This window comes from Dermacentor variabilis, chromosome 1 (genome assembly GCF_050947875.1).
Source record: "Dermacentor variabilis isolate Ectoservices chromosome 1, ASM5094787v1, whole genome shotgun sequence".
NCBI lineage: Eukaryota > Metazoa > Arthropoda > Arachnida > Ixodida > Ixodidae > Dermacentor > Dermacentor variabilis.
In genome coordinates this window covers 264,219,269-264,238,711 of record NC_134568.1, presented here as the reverse complement: position 1 = coordinate 264,238,711, position 19,443 = coordinate 264,219,269, and the positions used below count along the sequence as shown (strand labels likewise).

Below are 19,443 nucleotides of genomic sequence, written 5' to 3'. Positions count from 1 at the left end.
CTGGAATTAGTCTTAAAATAGAATGACTTCAAGAAACGTCGTTCACTTCTTATCTTCATGCGCAGCGGACTGGGGGATTACAACTTTTGTCAGTGGTATCTTACTCAAGAGGTATGTCATTCACCGAAATCGATCGACGAAATGTCAAGCGGAAATTTCCTCTCAAGTGACCATCGCTTCGTGTGTGAGGCATTTGCAAAGCAAGGTTTGTGCCCTATGGAAGCGCTATTTCTCAGAATAAACACGTAACTGGCACTAGTTTTCCACAACACTCACCCGCTTTGTCTTGTTGCATGTGCAGAGCCCACTTGCAATAAAGAAGGTATTATCCAGGTGATCTCAGAATGCTCAGGATACATGAGAGATTACATCCTGCCTAACATAATCGAGTACGGCGAGGAAACGACGAGACCAGCGGCTTGCAAGTGAGCATATTTTTCTCGTTCACTTCTATCAAGCGATTCAATTTTTGCAAGAATTCTTGGCCTCAAATTATGACTGTTGTGTGGTTTCAGAGGCTTTGTCAACTACAAGGAGTGCGTCAACGCAGCGACGGAAAAAATATGCCCGAAGTCTAGGCTAAGTCCGACTGACGCAGCACAGATTGAGAGCTATAAGGACCAATTATACCAAAAAGTCAACTGGACTTGTTTGCCTGGTATGCTTAAGTAACATTGCTTAAGCCCTCCAGGTCACCGTCCAGCTTTTATTCTTTCGTTTCTCCTTCAGGCAATTCACATTTGTCCGACGCCTTATGTAACGTTGATGAGATTCAGATGAATCTGACCACTTGTTTGGGTTTCATCGACAATATCTTAAACTCAAAGAAGCTGAAAAAAACTATCGAAGAGTGCCGGTGAGTACAGCGTCGCTTTTACTTTCCCACCCAACATCCCCATTGGTGGTCACTTTCAGCATGAACTTCTTGGTAATATATGCGATACTCACAACAGATATACTGTTTGGCCTAGGGATGTTACATGGGAAATGCGGCGCTCACGAAGGCACTGCAGTTCGAGTCTTTCATCTGCCATTAACGCAGCGTTGCAGCCAGGCCGAATTACCCCGCAGCATAAGCACAACAGGCGCTGTGTTAATGTTAGGGTAAATCATTTGTAAAGCTTAAAAGGCTGTCACGGCGGCCGGTCTTAAGAAGGGAAAAAATTGCAAGCACAAAATTGTAAACACGTGCAACTGGTGACTAAGTTCTATTACTTTCAGTAGTTCGGGCGTGGAATCAGGGCTTCAATTTTGTTAAGAGGAAACTTTAGCTTGGGGTCAACTCCGATGCTGCTTATTGAAATGCATGCAGTACGCATAAATACTTGTGTGAGACAGCCCGAACCGATTTGAATAAAATTTGTTGCATTTGAGAGAGAAAGTAAAATTCTGGTGACTGTATGAAGCAGAAAGTTTATTTATGGCCAGATTTTTTAAAGGATGTCCAAAATCGGCAAGCAAGAAAAAAAGAAATAGAAGCACGAAGTTTACAAATTTGTAACTCGCTTCATGAAAAACAAATATCGAAGTGCTGTTAACTGCATCCGTTAGAGCATCTAAAGCGAACACATTTCATATATGAATTTGCAGCTCAAGTGAATATGTTACAACGTTTACGAAACGTCCTACTTACATGATAGTGCTATATTTAAAAGCGGTGCCTAATGCAACAAGTTTGTCCACTTTAGATGTATTATTAGTTACAGTTTACAGAATTGTGATATTGTTTTTCATTGCGGAGTTAGAGTTGTAAACGTGGTAGTTTATCGAAGTTTTGCAATTTCGAACAATATTATACAGGAACTCGACGGCCTAAATAAAAAAAATATTCTTCCTACTGTAGCTTTCTCTTTTAAATGTAACAAACTTCATTAAATTCAATGCAGTGGTTGCCGAGAAAAGTGACTTAAGCGTTTCGATGTATTCAGTTAGGAGCCCCCGAGCTAAAGCTTCTTCGTAAGGTAAGATCTTGCTGGGTAGGTATGTTTGTCGCGAAATCGGAGTTGTCACTAAGCGGCTGCCGAACGAAACACGGAAGGCATAGCAGGGCTCGCGAGCTTAGCATAGCGTAAAAATAGTTTCTGAAAGGTGGTCACACAAACAGAGAAATAGGCGCGGCGGACGGTTCCATGCACGTGCTCGAAAAATTCACCCGTAAACGTCGAACGTGCACACCTCCGGGAGCTTGGAAATCGTGCGCGCATTTTTTGGATATAATCGTAGTACCGCCGTTTCTTAAATCTGGAAACCTTAAATGGGCGCAGTGTGAATGTGAGGTGTAACTATTTTCATATTCTAACCACATAATTGAAGTGTGGAGACAAATGAAAGTAGAAAAAGGATCAAATTGCCTCCGGTGAGTGCCGAACCTGCATCCTCCTCATTACGCGTGCGATATTCTACCAATTGAGCTACGGGGACGGCTGTTCTGACGTCGGAATTCTCGGCTCTGATATTGATGTATTTGTGCAAGATCCGATCCTGGGACTGTTAGCCAGCACCACCACTTCAAGGCCACGGCCGGCGGCGGATGTGGAACATCCATTTAAACATAGGCGCCACGTAGAACATGAACTTAAAAGCAGGTGATTGGCAAATAAACTCTCGTATGCTACTTGAAGGCACCAATGCTGTCAGAATCGAGACGCTCGCTATGCAGTGGACGAGAAGAAGGAAATCAAGGAGTTAGATTTTTTTTTGTTAGATACGACCACATTGCGCTAACAATAATGACCTGGATTCTCGTTTTTTCGGTGCTCTGCGAGGAACACTGTTGCCCTGCAACAATGCACTTCTTGCGAAGGGGGTGAAAGTTAATTTCGACGACGGCTGCGTTTTCTGTGCTGATAAGTTTCTTCCCCTTGAAAAGGCACTTGTTCAGTACTGGGAAACATTTTAGGCCTGCTCGCCAGACGCTTTTTTATTTGTTTAAGTGTAGCGATAGTTTTCTTCTTCTTAAAGGGGATGAATACGTTACAGAATTACAATATACGTTACAATGCTAAGTGATACATTTAATAAGCACACTTGCCGCACACGTGTCTGTGAGCTTCCCGTTGTACTGTAATCTACTAGTCTGTCTTTAACTTAACGTGATGCTTTCCCCACTTAAAACCAGGGTATCGAACTGGAACTGCACCGAAAACTGGGAAAAGCCGTTATTTTTACTCGAACCGGAACTTAACCGGAACGATGAAATTCTTTTCACTCTAGAGCGAAACCGACAGGAAAAAATAGCGGTTTTCGGGTCAGGTTGGCCGTCTTTTCAGGTGCTTTTCATCCATGCATTGCCTGCCCTTGTGGCTCAACTATGCTACCTCATTTGTACATACTCGTGATCCCGTGACGTTAAAATTAGCAGCACCGTTAGTACGGTTTTCAGCGTATTGCGTCGTGCAGACAAAGTGTTGTGTTAACGCGACAATATTTGCATCCCATCCAACCCTCGGACTCGCTAGACTGTGGTGCGTGCAAAGTACCTGAGAAAGTGGAGCACATATACCTGTTGTTTGTCCCCAGTATGACTTTGAACGGCAGGCATTGATCTGTTCGTTAAGGCCGATCCACACGACGGACCAAATTGCTTTTTTGGACCGAGGTCCGCGCATCACGTGATAGGACGTCACCAGTTCGTGCGGACCGCCGTTGGCCCGCGCAAGACCGCGGCCCTCGCGGTCCAACAAATCACCGAGGCTTTTCCCGCTTCAGTTTTGGCGGCGGACCGCATGCAGATCGCAGCGATTTTGGTGTAGCCGACGAATGTTGTGCGGCAGCAGAGTGTCCAGCCATATGCAATCTAGTTTTCGGCTCAGCAAAAGCCAATCGTTTCATGTCCGCCGTTCCGCCTACACGTGCGTGCAGCAGATATATTTTTCAAACACCATGTCCTCTTGGAGTGACGAAGAGCTTTTTTTATTTTGTATCCCTCGTTGAGCAGTTCCCGGCTTTGCGGGACTCCAGCCGGAATGATTACAATGATAACACGAAAAAGCGTTAATGTAGCTGGTTGGTCTGCTCTGCCGTCTGCTATATGGCGGCCCGCCGTGTGGATGTGCTCTGCGCCGGACCGGACCGCGGCGGGCCGTGACCTTGCATCACGTGACCGATCGGTCCGCAGACTTGGTCCTTCGTGTGGATCGGCCTTTAGCGCCCATTAACAACAGGCCGTTCGGTGAAAACGTGTTACTGGGCCATTGACCGGACATATCAATGAAGCGAGCCATTAAGGCTCTCTCAGAATTTTTCGTTAACGCAGGCATATATTCGAGGGTGTGAACTAGCCCTTCGAATACGAAGGTGTATGTAATCGCATCGTACTGTCTTCATCCTCACTCCCCCTTTCCTCCTGAGCTCAGTAGGAGGCTGGAGAACTCTGCGTTTTCTCAATATAAAATCGTCTCTCTCTCTTTCTCCTCAATAAGCTTCGCTACACATAGATCCCAGTATTTGTGTTGGATTTACATAATGCTTTTTAACTACCTGTGGCGTGAAGAACAAACAGGCGTAATCTTTCAGTGCAGCTTGGCAGTAGCGTCGACTTCATATACAAAAAGAATGCGCAGTTTTTCTGTAAATATTCTTCAGTTATGCAAACGAACTTCAACCGGCTCGAACCGGTTTGAACATTTATTTTTCTCTCCCGAATTGAACCGGAACTGAACCGTTTTTGGTGAACTGAAACGAAAACCGGAACGAGAAAGTTTCGATTCGACACTCTGCTTAAAACAAACCCAAAGAAATGCCGACTTTCGCCCAAAATATTTTTCTGTGTCATGTGTGAACGCTTCAGTGTTCGTTTAAATTGCAGAAAGTTGACACTTTTCCACGAGTGCGTGAAATATCACACGAATCTGCCTTGCTCTGGTATGCAAAAAGTCCTTGAGTCGAAGAGAGTCCAGTATTACACGCAGACAATCAGCAAATATGTCAGTGAAATTTGCGATGCACCGACGGAACCAGGTAAGACTAAAACAATTTTTGTGGTATATCGAGATAAAGTCGTATACGTAATAAGCCTTGCGATGGTATGAATGCTTTACAAAATAAGATTGGCAAAGTAGTTGGGGGGAGGGGGGATACATGCAGAGTTTAACTCTCCCCTTCCTTATTTGCTTAAGCCATTTGTGTATCATAATGAACTACCGACTCTCCCATGCTTCCGCACTTGTATGAAATTGACAGCTTGTTTAAAATCCTGGCTTTTTCTTGCACGTTCTCATCTTCTAATGGCCACTTCATTAAACCCGAAGAGCGGCCGAAAGTTATTCGTGCCCACAAAATAATTTGCAGCTATTGAAGCAAACTCAGTATTAAAATTCTAACAAGGTTTCCAACGCAACGCGATTTTTCTTTCTGCTAGATACATGCATCAAAAAAGAGCTGGTTCCCAAACTTGCGGAGTGCTACAGTTTTATAAGATACAAGGTCATCCCAAGGGCGAAGTTTATCAGTGACTCTTCTGAACTGGACGAATCCTGCATGTGCGTATTCTGTCGTGCTTTTGCAAAGGTTTTGTGGAGGTAGTGTACGCCTGGTTATCTGATACAGAGCACGTGTTCTTTTCCTTTTTTTAGGGCTGTAAGAAGTTACCAAGCGTGTGTTCAAAATGTCGTAGAATCAACTTGCAACGCCAGTGAGGACGTGATGAGTGATGATGACGTGTGGAAATATGCTGTCAGGCATTACGGCGCTTACAATTGGACCTGTCGCGACAGCAGCTACAATGGCAAGTGGTCGCTTACAAAAAAAAAAAAAAAAAGCGTTGGAGTAATCTCTCTAAGACCGTCATTTTTTTTAACGCTCTTGACGCCAGCAGAGCCGTTCGACACAATTTTTTTTTCGTTCGATGTACAAGTACTTTTGATTCTTTACTGTGCTTTATTTTACAGATATGTGCCGCAAAGAATTCCTTCTCGGAAACCTTACTGAGTGCGTTGGCTTCATTACTATATCTGTAATTCCAATGAGCAAAGACAAAACGAACCCTCTGCAGCTGCGAAAAGCTTGCAAGTGAGTGCATTCTATGCGAACTCAGCCCTATGGGTGTTCCTATTACATTAAAGAGACAATATAGCCTCATGGCTTCGGCTGCACTAACTGGGTATTCGTTCTTACAGCTCCCTCCTGGGATTTCAACGATGTGTGCTATCTCGCGTGCTTAGTTCTTGCCAGTACAACAGCGCCGTTCTTGAAACGCCTGAAATTCGTCGCTATACGCATGAGCTCTACGATCAATACAAATGGGTCTGTGATGTGCCCGACACTAGCGACATAGAGGGTAAGGCACTGTACAATTCATGAGATTCTCTCGCGCTTATTTTTCTTGTCGCGAATAATCTTCATCTGCTAGTAAGCTGCTTAACAATGAAATTCTACTTCATCTTTGCAGAAGAAATTGCTTGCAACGACCTGAATATAGTACAACACCTCAAGAACTGCTACCCATTCGTCGCCTATAACGTGATCCCTAACGTACAGCACACAGACATCGAATCTAAAATTCGGACTGCTTGCGTGTGAGTAGACCTTTAACAGCGTGAAATTCCTGGCGGATTGCCTCGCCGCACAGGAAAGATCACAGCTGTCAGGAAAAGTACAAGTAGCAGATGGTCGTACAGTTTTTAACTTTAACTTTGTAACCACCTATTCAAAGCTTGCTGCCCCACAGCAAAGCTAGTGAGTGAGCCTTTCTAGACCCAGTTAACCATGGCTGTAATTGCGACGCACTCAAAGAAATTAGGTGTCAATACACTTTATGACGTGGTAAGTATACCAGTTATCCTAACGAAGTGGCGAAAATATATAACAAAAAGTGTTATGCCATATGCCACCAACTCTATATTCATATGGATGCTATTTTCCTACTCGCGAATATGACAAGTCAGTTATACGAAAGCCCGCAAGGTGAAGGAAGGTTCACGAAAGACAAAACTGTCATTAACCCGACTGTGGCACGAAGCTACAAGGGAAACAAACTCATGCGGGTTTCTCAGAAAGCTTCGCAGTTGAAGAAAAATTCGTCCTGGTCTGTGGGTCAAACCCGGACGACACTCTGCCTTTCCGGGGCGGTCGATTTACCGTCTGAGCTGACTAGTAGGCTAGCAGATAGCAGCACTGCGCCAAACTGATCTACAACTCGAAGCAGATGTACACTGAATATGGCAAATCAGTTCTGCGGAAGCCTTCAAGATGGAGGAAAGTTCATGAAAGAAAGGTTGAAAGGGAACCTTCCTCCAACTTTGAGGTCTTCCGCAGAACCGATTTGCCATATTCAGTGTACATTTTCTTCGAGTTGTCGATCAATTCTGCCTCGCGCTGCAATTTTCCAGCCTTCTGGCCAGCTAAGATGGTACAGTGACCGCCTCGAAAACCGGGTTTCATTGCCGTACCAGTACAATTTTTCTGCAACTCCGAACCGTTCTTTCTGAGAAAACCATACGCGTTTCCTCTGTAGCTTGGTGCTACATTTGAGTGACTGGCAATTATCACTTTCGTGACAGTTATACAAAGCGTGCATTGCGCGCAGCCAGTTAATTATAATTGGTCTGCTAAATTTTATTTCATCGATTTATTCGCGCAGGGTGTGAATGTGAAAGTTTTCGACGACGTCGAGAAGCGACTAACCACGTGTTAAATGCTACACAGGTCTTTATTGGTCCCTTTTCCCGATGAGCTTCTATAAGTGCTGCGTACACAGCGGCACCTAATACTACAATAAACATTCGCAGACGCGTTTCGCAAAATCTGCGGATGTACGATTGAAGTTGCTGACGCATTCTGGAAAAAGCGCCCGGTTTCAAGTTGCGGGACACTTCTGAGCTTTTCTGTGCTGTTTAGCGTATGACCGATTTACTACCGCAATCGCAAGAAGAAAATAAAGCCAAATTACTGCTCTCTCTTTTGTCTGGTTCGAGGCGTAAAAGCGGACTGATGATATTATTGCGCAGCTTCTACATCAAAATTTGTCTCCACTTTATTGCACGTTCCACTTTAAGCGCGCATCTTTAGGCCTTGACATAACGTGTAGCCGTGTATGCGAACGCCCGCCTGGGTAATTGCAATGGGTAAGTAAAAGGGGACATAACAAGTAAATAAACAATTAAAATGGGAAGTAGCATTTTTAAACATATGGTGCAATTCGCGCAGAGCCCTTCGCTGTATTTTATTCTCCTCTAAGTCTTGGCGGCATTTAGCTGGGCAAGCCGGGATGTAGTTGTTGAGTACAGCTTCAGCGAGCTTGGTGTTTTGGCACTTCCACTTACGTAACTTTTCATTATGACGTTGTATGATGGCTAATTGATTACTGTTTCTTATTGTAGAACCCAATAAACGAACATTGCTGCTGCACATGTTGCAATAAATTTTGCTGTGCGCGCTAATCTTCAAATAAACATATGCAGTGGCGTACGGGATTACCAGCTGTGCATCAACACCGTGCTGCAGACTTGCAAGCACAACGCTACTTCCCTTGAGGATATGGTAGTCAGGTATTACACCAACGAAGTCTTCAGCAAGTACAACTGGACATGTGAAACCGGTTAGTAGTCTAAATGTTTCCATTTTATTTCCTAATGAGATTGTCGCGATATAGTGATGGCGAGGAACCAATCAGTACCAAACAGCGAGTAATGAATCTAACTCTTGGTTGGGCGAGCTTTTGGCTCAGCAAAGCAAGTAACACTCGGAGCAGAACGATAGCGGCGACGACTATCGTCGATCGGCTCGTCTTGCGCCGAGCGATAACTTTGTAACAGGGGCCTTATAGCGTAGAACTACTCCAATCTGTTTTATTCCAATCTTCTGACGTCAAATTTACGTAACCGCCGACCCGAAGAAAGCATCGGGCAGTGACCACAGTGTTGTCTCTGAACAGCCCAATAAAACGGTCTCCTCGTTCGTAGGTCACATTTGTTCTTTCTCAAAACGAATAACATTGCCTACGCTGAGCGTTCTTTTTTTATCTAATTGGATGACAAAAGGCGAGGAGCACGCTTAAGTGCAGAGAGTTTCGATGGGGCCGAGCCAGAGCAGTGAAATTAGGTAATCGGATGAAGAGGCTGGTGCCGGCGTCTACGATTGGTCCGCTTCCCCTTACTTAGCCTGCTGTGGCTGGTCGAAACATTGCGGCGGCGTGCAATGGAAGGTTTAGAATGCCGCTAAAAAGTGTCCTCAGCAAAGAATAGTTGGCAGAGCGATGTCATATACGTGCCGAAAGCACTCGATAACGTTTTACTGCCAGGCAAAAAAGCTTTTTTATTATTATATGAAAATCAATGCATACTGGCAGGTGCGAGTAGCGAGTGCCTGATTGATTGGCCATCTTTATTCCTTTCGGAACAGGGCAGTCTCTGGCTATGCAGAAAAAAATTCAATTTTGTTCGGTATATTCATGCATCTTTAACGCGACGTCGCGTTAAAAACAGGCGAAGTGGGCACAGCCCGAAAACTTTCGACTAATAGTAGAAGGCTAATGGCGAAAAGGCGTCGAATAAGTAATAATTATAATTTTTGTTTGGTTTAATTATGCATAATCAGTGTTACACGTCATGTCAGATGAGAAGCTATCGCTGTTTTCGGGACGTCGCGTCACAGATAGGCGCAGTTGGGGGTGACCCCAAAAATTTTCTCACCACTCGTGGAGGGCTGATTGCAGAATTGGAACAGAAAAGTTTGGAATAGCTTTGTGTTATAGTGTCCTAGCTGTTAGCCGGTGAAAGACGGTAAACGGGAAAAGATAACGAATGTATACGTTTTTAGCAACTGTACAAAAGGAAGGAAAACAAGGACGAAAAGAAGGCACACATACACGCACACACAGGCGCCTGTGTGCGTGTATGTGCGCATTTTTTTCTTCCGGCGCCTGTGTGTGCGTGTATGTGTGCTTATTTTTGTCCGTGTTTTCCTTGCGCTTGTACAGTTCTAAAAAGTGGAATACTAACTTGCCCAGAGTGCCACAATGTATACGTGTCAATATTAAAAGGAGTACTTACAGGACAATCTTATCTTTAGGCATCTTCTGCCGGGAAACCGAGCTCATTAAGAACCTTACTCACTGCAATGGTTTCCTTACGTACAAAGTACTTCCAAACATAGTCGACAAGCATCACTACGGAAAACTACACGTTGCATGCAAGTGAGTGTATTCAAATCTTATTAGTCTGCGCATAGTTCAGAGCTTGGCGTTGCAGCAGAGTCCAACGTTCCGATATTGACTACCCTATACAGAGGCATCAAAGATTATCAAAAGTGTCTGGACTACACAATTGATATGAAGTGCAGACACAGCAAAATTTTATCCAAGGACAATATCTGGACAAAGATATCCAAAAGTTACCAAGAATACAAATGGGCTTGCGATGCTGCTATGCAAGGTAAATGGAAAAGAAAATATTACCGAAGAAATACCTGTTCTCATGAGGACGTATTTACTAAGCGTCGTGCGTGGTATTCGCAGATACGGAGTGTGACGAGCAGAAGCTAGAAGAAAGTCTCAACGAGTGCATAGGAATCGTCGAGTACGACGTCAAGCCGTACAGCGATAATCCCAGGGACAAAGAACGAATCAAGACAGCATGCATGTAAGTTCGCTATCCCCGCACTTAAGTATACGTGTGCTGTATATACACATATACGTATAAATAAATACCAAATTTCTAGGAATCTGAGGGAAGCACAAAACTGTGCTAAGCTGGCCATGTTTCAAGTTTGCGACAACCTAGCCGTGCCCGACAGTGCTAACATAAAGAGGCTACTGTACCGTATCATCCAGAAGTACAACTGGACATGCACTCTGGCCGTCGATTACAAAGGTATTTAGAATTAACTGCTTATTTGTAATAATGTACTTTTGACGAAATACATTTTTCAGTAAATAAGCATATCTTTCGAATTAAAAATATCCTAACGTCGCTTCGTTCCCACATGAAACTCACCGTATACATCACTTACATTTTAAATAACATGGAATATTATGTATTAAGAAAGATGGCCTTGAAAGGCGATTGCTACGCACAAATGTTTGAACACTGCAGGCGCTCAGTAATCAGAACGAACTAATGGACATTGGACAAACGAGAACATTCGAGCAAGTAACTATCGCTTAAAGTATGGGGAGCGCAGCATATGCGTGTTACTATGGCTCAAACTGGAACTCAGGAAGGATTTTGTTAATTTAAAAATACTAAACTTTGACCAAGTACAAGGCGAGCTATGTTGAGCTATAGCCGCTTCTATTGCGCTCACTGAAAGCAACTAGTAGAGAGCAACATTCCACTGCTGGTATCTCTACGGAATAAAAGGCATATGATTCAGTAGAGATACTAGCAGTCATAGAGGCATTACGTAATCAAGGAGTACAGACCGCTTGCGTAAATATCTTAAAAATTTTCTACAGAGATTCCACAGCTACCTTAATTCTACGCAAGAAAAGTAGGAAGATGCCTATAAAGGAAGGGGTCAGACAAGGAGACACAATCTCTCCGATGCTATTCACTGCGTGCTTGGAAGAAGTATTCAAGCTATTAAACTGGACAGGCTTAGGTGTAAGGATCGACGGCGAATATCTCAGCAGCCTTCGGTTCGCAGATGACATTGTCCAGTTCAGCAACACTGGGGACGAATTACAACAAGTGATTGAGGACCATAACAGGGAAAGTGTAAGAGTGGGTCGAACATTAATATGCAGAAGACAAAGATAATGTTCAATTGCCTGGCAAGGGAACAAGAGTTCAGGATCGCCAGCTAGCCTCTAGAGTCAGTGAAGGAGTACGTTTATCTAGTTCAGTTACTCACAGAGGACCCTGATCAAGAGAAGAAAATTTACAGAAGAATAAAAATGGGTTGAAGTGCATACGGCAGGCATTGCCAGATCCTGACTGGGAGCTTACCACTATCATTGGAAAGAAATGTGTACAATCGCCGCATTCTACCGGTGCTAAGATATGGGCCGGAACTTGGAGGTTGACAAAGAAACTTGAGAACAAATTAAGGACCCCGCAAAGAGCGATGGAACGATAAATGTTAAGCGTGACGTTAAAAAACAGGAAGAGAGCGGTATGGATCAGAGAGCAAACAGGGATAGCCTAACTTGTAATTAACTTTGAGAGAAAAACAATAAAGCTGGGCAGGCCATGTAATGCGTAGTATGGATAACCGGTGGACCATTAGAGTTACAGAACAGATGCCAAGAGAAGGGAAGCACAGTCGAGGACTGCGGAAAACTAGGTGGGGTGATGAAATTAGGAAATTCGCAGGCGCAAGTTGGAATCTGTTGGCGCAGGACAGGGGTAATAGGAGGTCGCAGGGAGAGGCCTTCATCCTGCTGTGAACATAAAAATACGATGCTGCTGATGATTGTGATGATTTGTTCAATGATTCTTGTTACATTTCTTTTGGCACATAGCTCAAATGGTATGCGACAAGTCGAGCTTGTTGGAAAATATAACGGAATGCATGGGCTTCATTACAATCAGCCAGCCCAGCCAGTTTCATTCCTCAGGAAGCCGTCGTTCCGAGCTCCTGTGCAGGTAGGATCGCGGTGTTTCTAACAGTTATTACAACTCCTCATTGTTTTCTTTTTTTCTTTTTTTTCTCATTCCATTTCAAAAGTCATTACCAGGACTACAGGCATTGCGTCGCAGACAAGATAACAAGTGCATGCCAAACCTACGAGGATCTCCTGGAGCATCCGGATGTTGTTAACGCCACGACCACCGCTGTGACAACCGTCAAGACTGCTTGCTCAACCAAAGTTTCTACCGGTATGGCTAGGGCTTTTCAACAGTTTATTTGAACACCAAAATTATCTGAGGTCGCGAACAAAAAAGTCACCTGAAGGCTTGACAGGCACACCATGAAAATGATATCGCTCAACCTTCAACAAACACTTATAGCGTGCTTTCTAGTTTATGCCGTATATTAGTGGCCACAGAAAAGCGCATACACGTACCCTATAATGCACTTCCTATATGTACAGAGACGTCAGATGATCAAAAGCTCCTTAGCTACACTATGCATATTGCAGCAAATAATTATTCGGAAACAATATCTGGGAAAAGAAAGCTTTTGAGAAACTTAACCGATAAGTGCCGGACGTTTAATGATAGATTGATGTGAGCGAATGTCGCGCGTATTTTTCTACCACCTTAAAGACGGATATCAAGTTCAGCAACAATATTTACAAAAGTGGGACTGTATTTCGTGACGTGATCAACCGTAGTGGAACAAGGAATGTCACTGGGGAGAGAAGCCAACTTTCCAAGACCCTTACTCGAAATGCCGGCTCCAGCGACATTTCTTGTTTTATCAGTGTTAATCACTTGAAGCAGCCATCTTACTGTGAGCCTATCTTGTTTGATATTTCGTGAGATTGGTTTAGCAGGAGACTAGCAGGTAATTGTTAGTGAAGACTAGTTAATTTTCTAATTTCCATATTGAGCAGTTGGTTTGAAACATCGATATATCACCAGTGATAGGCACTTGCTCTCAAACGGTTGTTTGGTGTAAGAAGCGACGTGGAATGATGTAAGAAGGTGTTCGCGATACGTAGAGAGTGCTACCATGAACATGTCAGCCAAACACTTTTGCTGCACATGAAGCGTGGACCCCACAGTCACTCACAAGAGATCGTCTGCTTTTTCCTTTAGGGGCCTTCTCTCTGTATTGCCGCCGCCAATGAAGTCATAGCCAACGCGACAGCCCATAGACGCGAGCCATCGGGCGATTGTTCGTGACGATCAATTACTCCCCACTGAAAGCTATCGAATGCATGCACATCCTTCCAATCTTCTAAGCGGGGGAGTGTCGGTTGTTAACGCCTCGAGCCCGTCCTGTCACCGCTCCTTCGTCACTCTCGGACGCCTTTGTCAGACGGCAACCTTTAAGGGTTGCCATACGTGCAGCGCGTAAGAAAGAAAGAAGGAAGGAAGGAAGGAAGGAAGGAAAGAAAGAAAGAAAGAAAGAAAGAAAGAAAGAAAGAAAGAAAGAAAGAAAAAAGCAGTAGGCAGGGTATTTCTATCGCCGCTCCACTTATGAGGAAACTATGCGTTGAAGGGGAGCGGGGAAAATAAAAATTATGGTCTTTATCTGTATGATCTGATTATGCCCTTTCCAAAAAATACCGTTGCGGAATATATTCAATGAAAGGCATCAATTTGATTCAATGAAAGGCATCAATTTATTCAACCTGTTTCTCATATCTGCTGAAAAGGTGTTTCATGTCCCCTTTAAAAAGAACGGGCGGAGCGCAGATGCGCAGAATCGCCTGAAGCCCTCATGTGAAGAAACGTGTGCGCAAGTGTGCGGCTCTGTGCTAAAGAAAGGCACAAAAAAAAAGACAGCAACATCACTTTCAGACGGAATGCAAGTTCGAGAACAAAAACAATGGACGCGTAGACTTCAGCATTATGAAACATCGTTCCAGCGCACAATTGAACACGGACGAGAAGAGAAAGACAACACGAACGCCGGACTTCAACTGAATTTTATTCATGGAAAACAGCCCTGTTTTCCATGAATTTCCATGAATAATAATAATAATAATAATAATAATAATAATAATAATAATAATAATAATAATAATAATAATAATAATAATATTATTATTATTATTATTATTATTATTATTATTATTAACGAAGTTTCGGCAGTCATTCAAAACTCTTCGATTTTGTTATATACTGATGACACTAAACCTCAAAGCGGTAAAAAAATGTTAATGATTGCGCCGCTTTCCAGTAGGACATTGCCAATTTTCCGTTATGGTGCGCTGGAAACAAGCTGATGATAAATGCCTCAAAAACGAAAGTTGTAAGCGTCACACGGAATACTAATAGAACTTGATTTCCTGATAGCGTTAATCATGTTCTCTTGCTAAGAGCTCAGGTAACGAAGGACCTTTGAGCGTACATCAATAGCTCTCCGAGTTTCTCGCCCCACGCTCAACAGACAAGGTGTCTGTAGAGAGACTTCAAACAACCTGGGTCATTTGTAACTTCATATAAGAGCGTATGCCTTCCAGTTCTTTAGTAGGCCTCCGTCGTTTGGGGCGGCACTTGTAGGTCAAATTGTGAACTCGAAACTGTGCAAAAAAAAAAAAAAAAATTGCCGACCATTACGTTACTTCCTAATGCGAAATTTTAGCGCAGCTCTTCAGCTGTTTCGGCTTTTCGATATATTGAGGCAAAGAACTCGAGCAAGACATGTATGTACAGTTACAGACAACCTTTGATTCTTCACACCATGTTCCTTCTTCAAAAAACACTCCACTCCCTGTTCTTGATTGTCATGAAGAAAGCGTTGTGGTCGGAGAACTAGATGAATATATGCTCGACTTATTGCACCAATGCCTTGTTCAGCTTAGCGCACCTCTGGATTCTGGCGGCGACGGTACTGGGCCTCTGCTCGGGCAGCTCGTTTAACAGCAGCGGCAGACGAAGGACTTCCACCGGTTGCCTCGCTCATGACTCAGAAAGAACTGGCTGAGAACAAACTATTTATATAGGCAGACGGATTACATTATAATATAAACAAACCGTCTGTAGCCTCGGATAATCCGTTTCGTGCGGAACATTTCTCACCAGCCGCCGCGAACGGAGCGTAGCTTGGCGCAACTGCCTCGCTTATCGGGAGGTCGCGGGAGGCAGCGCGTATACGCACAGGAACGTTGCGCTGCGAAGAGATGGCAGTGACTGACCGACGCCGCTGACGCTGCTAGCGAGACAACTGAAGAACGTGGCTCTGCGTGTCGGCTTGGGAAGCGCGCACCGTGATCCACTGATACCGAGCCGGCGCTTCGGCAACCGGAGAACACCGCCCGAGAACGCGCGGTCGCCGCCACGGGGGAGGGGGGAGGGCGGTAGGGGTATACGCAGCGGCGAACGGCGGCGGCTGTGCGTTTCGGCTTGGCCAGCAGCACATCATCGAGATCAACCGCCACCGAGCCGGCGCACTGATTGCCGCCGCCGCCGCACAGGGGTGGCATTGGAGGAGGAGCGGAGAGACCAACGTGCGCAAGAGGTGGCGCCAGGAGCGCGCGCAGCTTACGCGCAGCTAGAGCAGCGCGCTGTCCCCGGCTAAAGAGCTGGTTACGGCGAGGGACAATGGCGACGGCGACGCGAAACGCAGGAACGGGCGCCAAAGAGCTGCGCTTTAAAAGTAAGGGAATACATCTACTTAGGGCAGGTAGTGACGGCGGATCCGGATCATGAGACGGAAATAATCAGAAGAATAAGAATGGGCTGGGGTGCGTTTGGCAGGCATTCCCAAATCATGAACAGCAGGTTGCCATTATCCCTCAAGAGAAAAGTATATAATAGCTGTGTCTTACCAGTACTCACCTACGGGGCAGAAACCTGGAGGCTTACTAAAAGGGTTCTACTCAAATTGAGGACAACACAACGAGCTATGGAAAGAAGAATGATAGGTGTAACGTTAAGGGATAAGAAAAGAGCAGATTGGGTGAGGGAACAAACGCGAGTTAATGACATCTTAGTTGAAATCAAGAAAAAGAAATGGGCATGGGCAGGACATGTAATGAGGAGGGAAGATAACCGATGGTCATTAAGGGTTACGGACTGGATCCCAAGGGAAGGGAAGCATAGCAGGGGGCGGCAGAAAGTTAGGTGGGCGGATGAGATTAAGAAGTTTGCAGGGACGGCATGGACACAATTAGTACATGACCGGGGTTGTTGGAGAAGTATGGGAGAGGCCTTTGCCCTGCAGTGGGCGTAACCAGGCTGATGATGATGATGATGATATATTTAAATATCGATTTTGCCAAAAGCCTTCCATCTCTATAGGGGCACTCACGTTACCTACCCTCACCTGTAGACGCAACAAATCAGATGTTCTTTTTATCCACAAAAAATAATACATGGAAAAATGTGCTGCTCGCGCTTGCTTTGTAATGTGGCGCTTTTACATTCCGCAGAAAGGCACAAGGAAATATCGCGCCTTCCAGCCTTCAGATTTTTGTGACCCTCTATGGCAGAGGAATTTCAATAACTGAACGAAAACTCTCATATCTGTTGTGTGTTCCAACATTCTGTAATTCTTTTTCTTTTTCTCCACGTTTGCTTTGTATTCTCTTCGTGTACACATTTTATGCTCCGTTTAAATCTGTATTCGCGAAATTATTTTTTTATGTGTCCGCACGTGTGTATGTGCGTATGTGTGTGTGGGCTTGCAGTGTTTTCCCTGTGCATTGTTTAGACGAGTGCGCCAGCACAAAGACCCTCGTGGTTGTTCCTAGGCGCTTTAATAAACACCTTTGATTTATTATTATTATTATTATTATTATTATTATTATTATTATTATTATTATTATTATTATTATTATTATTATTATTATTATTATCATTATTATTATATCAATAGGGGAATATTGCGCATTTTAAGCGTAAGAAAACAGCGCATTGGCCTCTGGTGGTACACTGTATGTAGCGTTCCGTATTTCGTGTATATACCGTAATACCCCGGATTCGAGCCGCAAGGCAATGTACATGTCTTTTTTTCAGTAAGTTTACATATTATTTCCATGCTTGCGAAGCGTCGCGTTTATGTTATTTTAACTCAACTGGTGCATTAATTGATTATGTAGAGTATTTGGTATGTGTTCAATAATTATGTAATGTCAGGTGTGTTTTGTTTTCTCCGATATTTGTACAATCGCTTTACAGCACAAGTCCCGATAAACAACGATTTAAAGGAAAAATAAAAGCGATAAGTAACCCCAGAATTTAAAAAATATATATAAATACCGAAAACACGGAACCCTAATTATATGTCAGAGACTGAGCTAGCGGGCTCAGATTTCAGTGCACATTGTCTATCAAACTTGTTTGGCTGTCGCAGCGACCTGTAAGGACTGCTAATCAAATAACTGAGTTTCAAAGTGTTGACACGACAAAACTTATACGAGGTCTCTCAACATGTTCGTTACACCAATCGCTCGTATTGAAAACAAAGCAACCCTTATAATTGGCGTACGAGAATTTAAGCTGTATGACTGGTGCTTTTGTTAACAGGAAGCCTGTGCTCGACGACTAGCCTACGGAAGCAGTACGCGACATGCACGGGCTATTTGAGGAAATACGCCATCCCTCGATTACACGACACGTCAAGCCGAGCAAACTTGAAGATCGGTTGCAAGTAGGCTTGTTTCCTCCGCCATTTCTGTCACGCCTTTTTTTCGGTGACGTGATATCACTAATTGTACGATGTGTTTCAGATACCTGGAGAGTTACAAGAAGTGCTTGGCTTTGAAGACCGACATAACATGCACAAAACTTAAAAACTGGGCAAACAACCCCGTGAAGCGCCAATTCGAGCGGCCGCTTGAAATGTTCGAGACATTGTGCCACAGAGGTAAAAAATCAGACGACTTCTCAGCTGTTTTCTACATGATTTCTGATTTTCAATCTTCTTTCAGACGCTCACTGTGAGCCCAGTAACATCGTTAAAGAGTTCGAACAGTGTAGTGGCATACTGCAATACAACTTAATCCCATTTTCGTTGGACAAGGGAAACTCCGAGAGACTCGAGGTTGCCTGCTCGTAAGTGCCTACCAGCTGATTTTCATTTCCCTTTTCATATGTTATTGGTCTCTTGCTACGCGGATTCTATTTTCAGAGCCCTGCGTGCCTACCAACAGTGTCTTGCAATTAAACTGTCACCCTGCGAGGCACGGCCAGGCTTTGTTTCTAATTTGGAAATACGGAAATTCACCGTGAACACGGTAGATCAGTACAAGTGGGTCTGCGACTACGTGCCTCAGGGTAAGTTACTTTACAAGAAAGAAAGAAGGAAAGAAAGAAAGAAAGAAAGAAAGATTTTTCTCTGAAACTGAAGCGAGTTGGGGGAGGAGTGTGACAAAAGCGGAAAAGGGCATTCTTGCGGTGTATGAACAAAGTTATTAGGGTGGCAAGTTAGAGATCATGTACACGTAGGTTTTTATGGCCTAGACTGCACTAACCTGGTTAGTACGACATGAGTAAAACATGCACGAGCAAATCGGCAGGAATTCTCGTTACAGTTGTCTAATAGGATGCAGAATGCGCCGACTTTTCAGCCGTTCACTGTCTCACTGCGATGCACACCTGCCAAAGCTGCTGTCTGTGTCGAAACCTTCGTTAAGACGCAAACCATTTCTTTTCTGGACTTTTTCCACATTATTACGAATTCAGTGTTGCGACCTCGTGCGGTACTTTTATCAGACTCCTGCTTGAATCGTTACTTCGTTTTCCGGTGACATCGCACGAACGGTTTGCACACCTATGTCAATATATTTATCTTACACTTCTCCACACCCACTGCGATTAATTGTCCGTAATGGCGGAGGAAGGAAACAACTTCTCTGACAGCGCTTTCGCTGGTTTGCGATTTACATTGTGGAAACGTTACGCAGATCGAGAATTGCAAAATGGGAGCTATAAACACCAGAGCACT

At 44.1% G+C, this 19,443-nt stretch overlaps 1 protein-coding gene across 1 annotated transcript in view; it reads left to right on the top strand.

The window, feature by feature from the left end:
- Window positions 1-69: 69 nt before the first annotated feature.
- LOC142566025 (uncharacterized) overlaps window positions 70-19,443 on the top strand; it is a 56,209-nt gene continuing 36,835 nt past the window's right edge. The window contains exons 1-22 of the mRNA XM_075676760.1: window positions 70-205; window positions 302-425; window positions 516-658; window positions 730-856; window positions 4,808-4,959; window positions 5,360-5,480; window positions 5,574-5,729; window positions 5,816-5,847; window positions 5,889-6,009; window positions 6,117-6,277; window positions 6,389-6,515; window positions 8,400-8,536; window positions 10,009-10,132; window positions 10,225-10,370; window positions 10,454-10,577; window positions 10,657-10,808; window positions 12,401-12,524; window positions 12,607-12,758; window positions 18,024-18,147; window positions 18,227-18,363; window positions 18,428-18,551; window positions 18,628-18,773. Of these exons, the coding sequence (XP_075532875.1) occupies window positions 142-205; window positions 302-425; window positions 516-658; window positions 730-856; window positions 4,808-4,959; window positions 5,360-5,480; window positions 5,574-5,729; window positions 5,816-5,847; window positions 5,889-6,009; window positions 6,117-6,277; window positions 6,389-6,515; window positions 8,400-8,536; window positions 10,009-10,132; window positions 10,225-10,370; window positions 10,454-10,577; window positions 10,657-10,808; window positions 12,401-12,524; window positions 12,607-12,758; window positions 18,024-18,147; window positions 18,227-18,363; window positions 18,428-18,551; window positions 18,628-18,773 (2,818 nt within the window). The 5' untranslated portion in view covers window positions 70-141. The remainder of the gene's footprint in view (window positions 206-301; window positions 426-515; window positions 659-729; window positions 857-4,807; window positions 4,960-5,359; window positions 5,481-5,573; window positions 5,730-5,815; window positions 5,848-5,888; window positions 6,010-6,116; window positions 6,278-6,388; window positions 6,516-8,399; window positions 8,537-10,008; window positions 10,133-10,224; window positions 10,371-10,453; window positions 10,578-10,656; window positions 10,809-12,400; window positions 12,525-12,606; window positions 12,759-18,023; window positions 18,148-18,226; window positions 18,364-18,427; window positions 18,552-18,627; window positions 18,774-19,443) is intronic.